This window comes from Strix uralensis, chromosome 3, assembly GCF_047716275.1.
Source record: "Strix uralensis isolate ZFMK-TIS-50842 chromosome 3, bStrUra1, whole genome shotgun sequence".
Lineage (NCBI taxonomy): Eukaryota > Metazoa > Chordata > Aves > Strigiformes > Strigidae > Strix > Strix uralensis.
In genome coordinates this window covers 78,110,900-78,123,466 of record NC_133974.1, presented here as the reverse complement: position 1 = coordinate 78,123,466, position 12,567 = coordinate 78,110,900, and the positions used below count along the sequence as shown (strand labels likewise).

The window sequence follows — 12,567 nt, the reverse complement described above, 5'->3', positions numbered from 1 at the left end:
ACCCAGATTAACAAATTAAACATTCCATACCATGTAGCTTCATGCTCAGTATATAAAGGAGGGGCAGCCGGGAAGGAGGGGGTTCTCTCTCGCTTCTGGGACTGTGGTTTGGGGATCTTGGTTTTTGAGATTGCTAGCTGGGAACAGGCTGGGTATCAGTCAGTGGGTGGTGAGCTATCACTGCGTGCACCCCCCATTTGTAATTTCTCTTATTGTTATCGTTTTATTTTACTTCAATTATTGAACTGTTTTTACTTCAACCTACAAGTCTCCCTTTACCCCTCCAATTCTCCACTATCCCCCAGGCAGTGAAGGTGAGCAAGCAGCTGCATGGTGTTTGGCTACCAGCCAGGTTTAAACCACAACAAGTAGATTTCCACTGTTTAAACCATTCACTACTTTCACTGCTTTACTAGACAAAGTAAAATGTAGATAGATGTTTGTAGACAATGTTGTCAGTACCTCAAAACAATTCAGTATGAATTGCCCCCCCAAGCCTTTCAAAACTTCTATTCAAATGCTACATACAAACAGCTATAAGCTGTAGCCTAGTCAACTTTTTATAACACAACACTCTGTGCTTCCCACCTAACAAAAGCTTAGGAGTTAATTTGGCAGAAAGACAGTTTCTACCATGGTAGAGATTAAGATGAGTCAATTACCATTCCATTTATTTTATAAAATAGAGACTTGTTTATACCCAGATGTTCAGGCAATGACTCAAGATTCCTTGATATATACTTTTTCCACTACACTTGGTGCTACTCTTCTCCAGTTTTAAAATAATCTAGATCCTCTTACCTCTTGATCATTAAGGGGTTTTGCTCACAGCAAACTGACAGGAAAACAAATAAAAGGAAAGTAAAGAATAATACAAGTTATTTTCTACTAGTGTGGCTTTGATTACACTCCTCCAATCTACAGCTTCCAGTGTCTTTAATAAAATACTTCTTTAATACCAGAAGTCAGTTATTCCGTATCTAATTAGCTCAATAACCAGTTAACTATTTACCAGTTTAACTGCTCTAAGAACAAAATGACATATAATCAAGTTTTGATATCAAAGTTAATCAGAGTCAAAGGCTTCAGCTACTTTTCACATTACACACCGTGTGTCTTAGCGTTAAAATCTGCTCAAAGCTGCAACTTTGTATTGAGCACATGCAGAAATATATCCAATATATACTGGATATATTCAGTGTGTAGCCAATAAAAAGCAACGGTATGTATGAAATAAACCTATCTAAAATATGCATTGCATCAGATACATATCAGTAACATTTTCTGAAAGATTAATATTGCTTTGCAATAATTCTTAAGGCCCTCAGGCACGTAAATTTTTCTGTTCTTCAACATAAAATCATTCTGCTCTTGAAAGTAAGAGCATTCCTCTATTAAGTGAAAAGACTTTTGCAATAAATTACTTCAAATACTTCTTATTTGTCAAACACTTCTTGTTTGTCAAATCTTATATAAAACTTAAGGAAAACATTCTCCTCTTGTAATATTCACATTCCCATACATAACCGAGCTAATTGTGCCTACACTGTATTCTTCACTACTGTCAATGTGAACTGAACATTTTTTACTTAAAGAAGATATGTATGCAAGTAAGATTTCAAAGATGATACTCCTGAGACTCTGGATTACAAAACCCCCATGAACAGGCTTAAAAGGAGTCAGTCTTCAGTGAGGGGTAATTCAAGAAATAACATTTGTTACCTTCAGCATCGTCTTTTGAATTTCCTGAAGCGTATTTTCTACTAGTCAGTCTTTAGCATTTAATTATGTAATTAAATCAGTAACTTGCTAAGAGGTTTTTTTTTTTTCTGTGATGACTTTTTCTTTTTTATACTATCAGCTGATAGTTTAAACCCTTATCTTTTCAGAGGGTCACTGCTCCCAGACTGAGGGTTGTAACTCAAGAGACTTCTGTTTTGTGGGTGAAAGGAAAAGGTGGTCATGGTTCAGCAATTCTTTAATAAAAAATAATACTACTAAAAAAATCCAGCTTTACAACTCCTCCTGCATTCAAAATAAGTGGTTACAAATGCAATAAAGGTTTTACAATTGGAATAGAAAAGCCTATTTTCTGAAGAACTCACTACTGAAAAAAATACTAACTTATAAGCAACCAAAATTATTTTCATTACGTCTTATGTTTTACAATGAACCTCTAAGATGGCAAAGAAGTATCAAGCACCAAGTATATTCTTAAACAGGCTTGGATTCTAAGATAGAGGATTTTTTTTCACCGCACAGCTATATACAAGTTCTCATACAGCTTAATATGGTACATTCTTCACTGTGTATTAAAACTGCAGCTGTGATATGTCGCAATCACAGAACCATCTAGGTCGGAAAAGACCCTGAAGATCATCCAGTCCAACCATTAATCTAACACTGACCGTTCTCAACTACACCATATCCCTCAGCGCTATGTCAACGCGACTCAAACACCTCCAGGGATGGGGACGACTTCACCTCCCTGGGCAGCCCATTCCAACGCCTAACAACCCGTTCTGTAAAGAAATGCTTCCTAATATCCAGTCTAAACCTTCCCTGGCGCAACTTGAGGCCATTCCCTCTTGTCCTGTCGCTTGTTACTTGGTTCAAGAGACTCACGCCCAGCTCTCTGCAACCTCCTTTCAGGTAGTTGTAGAGGGCGATGAGGTCTCCCCTCAGCCTCCTCTTCTCCAGACTAAACAACCCCAGTTCCCTCAGCCGCTCCTCGGACGACACGTGCTCCAGACCCTTCACCAGCTTTGTTGCCCTTCTCTGGACACGCTCGAGTAATTCAATATCCTTTTTGTAGTGAGGGGCCCAAAACTGAACACAGTAATGGAGGTGCGGCCTCACCAGTGCCGAGTACAGGGGTAAGATCACTTCCCTGTCCCTGCTGGCCACGCTATTGCTGATACAAGCCAGGATACCACTGGCTGCCTTGCCCACCTGGGCACACTGCTGGCTCATGTTCAGCCGGCTGTCAATCAACACCCCCAGGTCCCTCTCTGACTGGCAGCTCTCCAGCCACTCCTCCCCAAGCCTGTAGCGCTGCTGGGGGTTGTTGTGGCCAAAGTGCAGCCCCCGGCATTTGGCCTTATTGAAACTCCTACAGTTGGCCTTAGCCCATCGCTCCAGACTGTCCAGGTCTCTCTGCAGAGCCTCCCTACCCTTGAGCAGATCAACACTCCCACCCAACTTGGTGTCATCTGCAAACTTACTGAGGGTGCACTCGATCCCCTCGTCTAGATCATCAATAAAGATGTTAAACAGGAGTGGCCCCAAAACCGAACCCTGGGGGACACCACTCGTGACCGGCCACCAGCCGGATTTAACTCTGTTCACCACAACTCTTTGGGCCCGGCCATCCAGCCAGTTTTTTACCCAGCGAAGCGTGTGCCCATCCGAGCCGCGAGCAGCCAGTTTTGCCGGGAGAACGCTGTGGGAAACGGTGTCAAAGGCCTTAGTAAAGTCAAGATAAACGATGTTGAATATGTAAGTTCAGTAGTACCTTTATATGAATACGATTTTTTCTTTAAAGAATAAAAGGCCAATTTACTACGGTGCTCAAAAATTAAGTATGAAGAAAGCCTCCCAAGTTTGATGAATCAGTTTGAGAAATCAAAGTTAATGCAGACATGCACACTTATGAGAAAGTGTGTTTAGAGGAAGTGCCACTGTAGAAGATGCTAGATGCTGAAGTTAATCGTTCCCAGGATAATATCTTAAATACTGCATTCTCAATGCCTTAAGTAATTTTCTATTACATTTTATAACCTGAATACAGTAGATTCAGGAACATGCTGTATAGGTGATATCTTAATCTTAGCTGAGCAGCCTGCTCATACAATGACTCCTAATGCACAGTCACAGAAGTTGATAGCAATTACAAGGGAATGTAACCATCAGTTTGGCAGTCTCTTACAGACTAGTTGACGCTTTTACATGTAACAGAAGTTCAGAAAGCATAATCCATGATATCCAACACGCTGAACTGCCACTCCATACTGCCTCAGTCAGCAAGTTTCTGTAAGTAGAAGTCATTTTAACTTAAAGTTACCTATTTAACTATATTTAACTATTTTAACAAATAGTACCCTTAATGATGGATGTTGACAAAAGTATTCTGATAGTTACAGTTCTAAATGTAAAAGTAAGCATCTGACCTCCAAAAACTCCACTGGCATTGTCAGAAAGGGATTTGTTTGTTTGGTTGGTTTTTTTTTTTTTTTAACAGGAGGACAGTCATTCTAGTCACACATGATGTGTATGGACTTGCTTTTCACTTTTGCATGCTGATGCCCCCCAATCACTTAAAGAATATTTCTTTTTCTGTTATTCCTAATGGTACTGACAAATACTAAAACCCCACCTTTGCAACTAGCTACAGATTTTTTTAATTGCTATTCCAAACCGTGGCCATGATTTCTCAACACAGATGTATGAAACTGTCAAACAGCAGCAGCATGCTTATGTGTAGAGGCAGATTTTAGAGACAACAGGCCTGAGCCATGCAATTTATTCCCAGAAAACAAGAATAATGATGGCTGGTCAGCCTTTCATTCCGAAACACCAAACAACTTCACCGTTTGCTATCATAAGCTAAATATATTCCATTTCAACATATGTGTCAGAACCATAGCTTTATTATTTGTTCACACATAGTACTTTTCACAAAATGTAAAAGTTGAGCATCCCATAATTAGGGCAGCAATAACAAGGCTTGTTTAACAAGACACACTACAAAGTATGTATTATTCAATGTCAGTAACTTCACTTTATAAGCTAAACTGAATGTTTGCTAAGACTTTCCACTGGCATTCAAAGCGTACCTCATGGTATTTCAGGGACTAAAACTATTAAAATATTACAAATATATAATACTTCAATTCCGTACAGCATGTAAGTGTAGAAAAATATCCTGATCACAAGACAGTTAATTTTTTCCACTCTAATCTTCCCTTCAAGCTTTGCGTAAGTACTAAGGATAACTTTTTAATTCCTTTTTAGCCTTACTATAAAAAACCCAAAACTGGAGAGTCCAAAGAAATTGAATTATCTACTTACTGTGACAGCTCTGCACCAGCCAAAGGTCAAGATGGTACTAACAGAGAGCTTGTCTTTTTGTGAAACCTTACGTAATTGCTGCTTGCAATGTGAACAGTGATGTAGGAACAAGCAAGCTGTAGGTCAGGAACCATAAATCAGTTCAAACTACCTAATACAGAGCAAAGTGCAACAGATTTGAAGCTGCTGCAGTCAAAAGCATTGAGTTCTTCAAATTTAGAATTGCATAGATGCCTGTCTTTCTCTTTGAAATAACCAATTGTAAGAAAAAATTCTGTGTATCACAATGAGATGCTTCCTCATGAAGTAACAATGAGCACTCTTCACGCACAGTTCTAGAGGAGATTCTTGACTAAAAGTAGGAAGAAATGTGCAAGAACAATGGAGTTGACCAAGACTGCCACAAGCCAGCAGCCTGATGCCGTAAAGCTGCATACCCCTCTAAGCGAGGCAATGGCAGTCAATGTGTTCAAAAGCACAAAACTGACTCCCTACAGGTGTGTCAATGTCCATTTTACAAAATTCATGTAAGACAAGGGAGATGACAAAAAACATTTTGCTTATCCATCATGGGACAGTCTTCCCCTATATTAAGCAGTATTCTTTGATAGGTGTGGAAATTTCTAGTTTTCCTCACTACCTAATGAGAGGTACATTCAGACCAAGCAAAAAAGATCTCGGTCTTAATACAGTTGCATATTTATTAGCTTTTGATGAATGCCTTCAACCCCTCTCCCCTCCCCAATAATCTCCTTCAAATACCTCCAGACTCTAAATCACAACATTCTCCATAATTAAGATTTTGCTTTTAAATTTATCTGAAGCTGCCTAGAGAGATGTTCTGATGATCTGACAGCTGAGCCTCTGATACGAACGATTTGAGGATTTCCCTTGCTTTCTGGGGGAAATCTGTCAGCAAGTTTCAAGATTTGATGCTAGTTCAAGTGATCTGGCCATGTGATAGATTTCTAATATATTACTTCTGTTCATAGGCTTATACAGGAGAGTAAAATTTTCTATGGAGCAAATCTGGATGGTTTATTTTCCAGCATGTCAGTCTTCGTATTTTCTCTTTGATTCTGCAACCACTAGCAAGGTAGCAAGAGAAAAAAGTATATGACAGCTTACTCTAGGAGAAGGTATTTAGTACCATGTAGCTGTCACATTACAGATTGACATTGGCTTAGTAATTAATTCCTTTCCACATCAAATAAGGTTTCTTTTATAACTAGCACTGGGCAACCAGGGTTGGAGATATAAAATATACTTACGAAATATACATACAAATTAACCTGCTTTTCTTACCACCTCCAAATTTCAAAGCAATTCAGTCATAAACTGGAACAATCTTGAATACTCACTTTTCTAAGTAATGTTGACCCTAGATCAAAGAAAAGGGTTTTAAAAAACAATTAGCATAGCCTAACCTTCCATGAGAGAATACTATTACTTCTGTATTTTATACTTTAAAGTGAATTAGCATTTTGAAGTAGAACCTGCAAAGAAGCCCCTTCAAAAAATAAAAGAAAAGCTGGTTATCATAAGGAGGCACTGACTCCAAGGAAGTTGGTCATGTTGCACTGCAAGACTAAGGAGTTCATCTGTAAGTATAATTCGTCAGGAAAAGAGGCAAGAGCCAATAGCAAGAAGTGTACTTCCCAAATTGACAGATGTCACTTGTGCTTTCTTTAGTCTGTTTGTGATCATCATGTCTTGAATACAGCTTCTAAATCTTTATTTTCAGAAGAAACACCTTATTGAGATACATCACAAACTGCATCATAATCAATGATTATGAAATTCTTCCTACTGCAGCAACAATGGTATAGCAACAAAATGCTCAGTCTGAAAAAGATGAACTACTGACTAATATCAATCACCTCAGGAGAGGAAAAGAGCTATAGAAAAGATTACAAATGGATGGCATGAAAATAGGTTTTATCAAGAAAATTATTTGGTACTCAACACTGGTTTACAACCAATATTATACTATTTGGTATTCAAATATATATTATTCAAATATATTACACAATTTAATATCGAACACTAGCTGCAGTATTATCTCATGAAATCATCAATGGTCAAGTACTCTGTGCTCCAAAAATATCAGACAACAGTCAACTCTGAAGAGGTAATGGGCATTAAAGTGCTGACTGGATCAGTTTGTGGCTTTTAATGTATACAAAGGTCTAGCTAATCTGCCATACAGAGCTTGCCCTTGTGGAAGACAGCTTTCCTTTTCTTACTAAACTTCAAAAAATCAGGTGACTCATTCTCAGGTCTCAGCTCCTCTAAGCTTTTTCCCAAAGACATAAGTCCAGTAAGTCACACTGTCTATTCTCCTTTGACAGCTACAAAAACAAAAAAAAAAAAAGGGGGGGGGGGGGGGGGGGGCGCGGGGGGTCAGGGCAGAAGAGTTGGGGAAATCAGTTCAAAAATACCACTTCCCCAGACAATTAACCTGCCCAAGCTATCTAGAGAGATGACACCCCACAGGAGAGGACAGGTTCTGAAGCACAGTGGTGGGAGGTCACGGGAATTAAACATACCAGCTGTCTGCACATGGTTGTGGCAACCTGTTCTAGGTGACCATGCTTCAGAAGGGGTGTTGGACAAGAGAACCTCCAGAGGTCCCTTCCAACCCCCACCATTCTGTGATTCTGTAACAGACATTTCAAAAACTCCAAGACCTACATGAATGTTGAATGGATAGGTCAGAACACATGGTGGTGACCAACAACACTGCAGAGAATGTGCTTATCCCAAGCTAGCAGCTGAGAGTGACGAAGGACATGGTACATGCACATGTACTACACTGGCTTGGTGGTGTGTAAGTGCCTGCCCTGCTGATAGCATAGAAACAGAGTGTCTTTGGTAGCTGGACATATTTTCAGTGGGACCTAATACAAAAAGCATTCAAAGAATGAAGGCTGTACAGCTCTAACAAAACTGCACTGTCAGTCACATCCTGGAAGATGGCTACCATACCTGATACGGAATTCACTGGGCCATGTTGGTTTCTGTTCAGGCTAGTATGAACAAGGACAGGGAAGAGACTGAGTCGGGGAGATTATGACATGTGGGCCAAGGAACACACAGCAATTTCCAGAAATCTGAAGTAAAGTTTACTATTCTAAGTGCATTCAGTGAAAGGGTCTGCAAACGGAACATTTACAGGGAAATGGATCTCTTCAGAAGAAAAACTGAGGCCTCGGATGCAGTTTTTTGCTTTCTTTTTACACACACTACTTTTGCTGTTCGCAAGTATAGCTATTGTTAACACAACTAACTGTGCTTTTCCACACGGCAAAACCAATCTGCAAAACTTAAGGATGTATCAGAGCATTATTGTTAATGACTATCTTAAATATACATACATTCACTACTAACAGCAAGATGTTATTTCTGGACCATTAAGCTTGGGCCTCAATCTGTACTTATAAGCTTTCTGAAGAATAGATGCCTAAATGTTTTAGCTTATAATATCTATGAACATAAATGAACCAGAACTAACACTTCTATTCAGGAAAAAATTACATAACCTAACTCCTGATGAACTACCCTGGCCCAGAATTACCATTCTTAAAACAAAGAGGGAGCAGCAATAAACTTAAATTCTGCCCATAAATGAAGATAAGAATGTACTATTGATAAAAATGTCTTTTAAAAACCATGTTTAAATAGGAAAAAAGCTGAATGAACTTTTAAGTACTCACTTCTTTTTTTTAAGGTATAAGTACTTCTCTTCGGAATTGACAGCTTGAGAATTCATTCGTTGTAAACTAAATTTTAGTATATTCCACATAATGAAGATTTACTTTGTTACACATGTAATGAGAAGTCCTAACGTCTAATTAATCTACCAGCCAAAAAGTGGTAGCTTAAGAGTAGATCGAAGTCTTCCCTTATAAAAACTAGGTAAAGCTTGCAAACTCTTAAAGGGAAGCAATATTTGCACTAAATTTCCTGCTCCTGGATATCTTTTCTTTTTTTAAACAGTAGTATAGGATATGTAAAAATTTGTCTACTATTAATAGTCATAAAGTTATGTAATTAAGATTGTTCACGTATTGGCAACCATACATTTTGCTTCAAAATATAGCATTCACACTCACACAACTTGGTATGCCGGGTGAAGCACATTTCCCAGTTACAGGAAATCTGTATTTCAAAATCCTGTACAAAAATATCAACTCTGCAAGTTCTATCTGCCCATTTACAGTTTAACACACCATAACAGTAGGACTCGTTTATATGGTAAATGTCCCCCCAGCCAAGAGGCAGAAGGAATTCAGTACAAACGATGTTGTTTTTTTAAAAAAATAAACCTTCATAAATCAAGCATTTAAGACACTATCACCCTTTTAATTCTACAGAACCTAGACAACAAAAAAATCTCTAGGTTATAACAGATCTTTGCTCTAAAGGTGGCAATCTAAACATTCAAAATAGCTACAGGTAGAATAAGGAAAAGGGTGGTGACAGTATTACAGCAAATAATGAAAACAAAACATATCAAATGAAGTTTGGAAGAGAGACGGCCAAGCTCTGGAAAGTCACATTTTTAACTGGCTAGATGCTAGCTTTCTATTTTACTTGTTATGTGCTACATATGTATCAATAGAATGTATTATGTGCCTGATCAGATAAGGAAAAGAGGGGTTCATTCTAAAGAAATAACCAAAATATACTTTAGTAATCAAGAGGAAAAGAGCGCACATTTCAGAACTGCAGTGGAGATGCTGGTGCAACTTCAGCAGTAGTAACCAGAGGTAGAGGGAAACAGCTAGAAAATAAACCTGCAAAAATAAATTACTTCCAGGAGTTACCACCAGAGCAACTTGACATTCGGGATGGCTTTATTCTGAAAAGTGCAGTTTCCCTATTTATATGGGCAGAGTAAGTATATTACAGGACAGGGCTAGGAACAGCCGTAATTACATTGGAACTCCACCTGAACACAAAACAAATCCAGAAACCTAGTGCTTCTTGGTTCACTTGGACAGAATTCACTGCCAGAAACACATTAACATTTTTTCCAATCCACACTACTTGCACAAATCACTATTTTGGTATTACAGTAAAAGAAACTTACTAAGAACACCTTTAAGGTTAACAACTCTTCCTTAGAAAAAATACATTTAATTTTTTTACCTTTACCTTGTGAAACATGACACAATTATAAGTTAGTTATTACTGAAGAATACTTTATAACTGCTAGTTAGAATCCCAACTGCACCATAATGAAGCATGCACATTTAACTTCTTTCAAGTAGGTTGTGTTACTTACTAAGTCTGTAAAAAACACAGGATAATGAAAAGCATGTAGTAAGAACAAAACAAGTAAGATTAAGAGAGACATAAGCTTACCCTCTGTTAGGAAACAAAACTATGCATCTGAAACTACACTACCCTTCAAGAGCTTACCTTCTTTTTGTCCCTCATAGAGCCCTTCCCTCGGACCATTATCTTGCATCCTGTTTCTGCCTCAAGCTGTTTAGCTGTTAGTCCTCTGGGCCCAAGGATTCTTCCAACAAAGTTAAACTGAGGGGGGGGAAAAAAAAAAAGATTATTTCTATAAAAGCAAGTAATCAAAACTAACTTAAAATTTAACAAGATGTAGTTCTATCTCTAAAATATCATCATTTATCCGTTTAGAGCATGACACTAAATACCTGAGGCTAAAGAATGAGGTAAGTACTATATTCATACATTCGGTACCTATGTGATCCCTACTGCATTGGGGGATACAGGTTTCAGGTGAAGATAGGTATTTAACATGCGGTAGTGTAGGACAGTGGTAGTCCTAATTTCCTCCTCTTTAAGATATATGAGCTCTTACAGAAACTATACGCCACCTTACCTCACCACTAACAACCAGACATGCTCATTAGTAGGCCAACAACGTGCATCACATCACAGAAACACACAGGTTCTGGTTGCACAACCAGACATGCACACAACTTCCATGTGGTGGGACCGACTGGGTGCCAGCTGTAGGTCCTCCCACAATGACACAGGGCCTTCAGGAAAGGCCCCTAGGCCAGCTATTCATTTGTTCTCTGCCTACAGCTAGGGAGCCTGCAGAAAACATTCTTTTTCACCCTTTCGTGCTGTTCTAGTGGGCTCAATCTGGGCAGCGTGCTGCTCGCTGGCCACCCACATCTACAGAAACTCTTCTTTATCTACCCATGCCACAGCATTTCCTTCAGAAAAAAAAAACTGACGCTTGTTATATATTCAATTTAGGTTTCATGGGCAACATTTCTGGAAAACATTCTATTTACCATATATATACATATCTCATAGATGTGTGCATATATATCTATGTATGTGTATATACAGACACATGACAAGAGCACATCATTTTTGTAAGTTGTATCCTTCGTGCAATTGTGCATACAAATAGAACAAGTATTTATGTTTAACTGGCTAACTTCAATAATAGCAGACAAACCTCCAGCCTACAATTAACACAGTAACACTGCCATTTAGCCATAGATAATGTTATTTCCTAGTTATATTCCAGGGTTTTTTTCCCTTTAATTATTTCTAATCACACATTCTGGAAATTATGACATAAATAAAGCACTAAGTGAAGGCAGCAGTACTCTGACAACTTTGTGCAAAGATGAAGCACCGGGCTCAAAGGATACATGAACCTAGAGATTTCAGGCTGAGGACTAAATTCAAAGAAGTTAAGAGAACAGGAACTCTGCAGTAAGAAAAGAAGTCTGGATGTTTTAGATCCTGGTAAACAAAGCTATTCAATGGAATTATGAATAAGTTGTTGGCTTTCATTTCCTTAGCTAATTAGAATTGGTTTTGAGTACTACAACTCAACATATTTGAAATTCTTATAAAATTGCAAAGGCCAGCAATGATTTAGGAGCGAGGAGAAATTATGAACACAAGCAAATTAAAGTTCTTCAACAAAAATAATTGTGTTTCACAACAGCTAAACTGTTCATAGGGAAGATACACTCCCAAAATTATTTTGTATTCCAAGCTCAAAAAACAAAGACATATTATGAAGTCTGAAACAACTGTCAGGGGAAATAAATAAAGATTAAATGCACTTGTGAATGCAGACACAAACTGTGAATCATAGGAAATTAAGGAAGATTCACTAAGACTGGATAAAGCAATGAACCAGCTACAAGTGATAAAGTTCAGCCTTGAAATATTATCAAAATCCTGCATTTGTTATGCATTTCATGCTCAATACCAAAATCATACCACTATCTTACATAAACAGCATCTTACTTGCCTTTTTCCACAACCACACTTCCTGCACACTAGATCTTGAGGTGTCTATCCTATTTCACTGGTAAAACTAAAATATTGCAAACCTGACTTTAAACCACTCTTCTAACCAACACACAAGGTAACTATCATTACATTCTCTATCTCCCAAGAGAAACAGCAGCCTCTAATACTTTATTAACTTGGATCATGATTAAAAGTATAATCAAACTCTACGATAAGATGATTTGG

General features: G+C 38.2%; 1 protein-coding gene across 11 annotated transcripts in view; it reads right to left on the bottom strand.

Moving 5' to 3' along the window:
• Positions 1 to 12,567, bottom strand: part of QKI (QKI, KH domain containing RNA binding) — a 169,563-nt gene that overhangs the window by 92,210 nt on the left and 64,786 nt on the right. For 10 of the 11 annotated variants that reach the window (XR_012628186.1, XR_012628187.1, XR_012628185.1 and 7 more), the window contains exon 3: positions 10,498 to 10,614. The exons of the other annotated variant lie outside the window; for it this stretch is intronic. Coding sequence is in view for 5 of the 10 variants with exons in the window: in XM_074862995.1 (XP_074719096.1) it covers positions 10,498 to 10,614 (117 nt within the window). In the remaining 5 variants the exon portion in view is untranslated. The remainder of the gene's footprint in view (positions 1 to 10,497; positions 10,615 to 12,567) is intronic. 11 annotated transcript variants of the gene reach the window in all.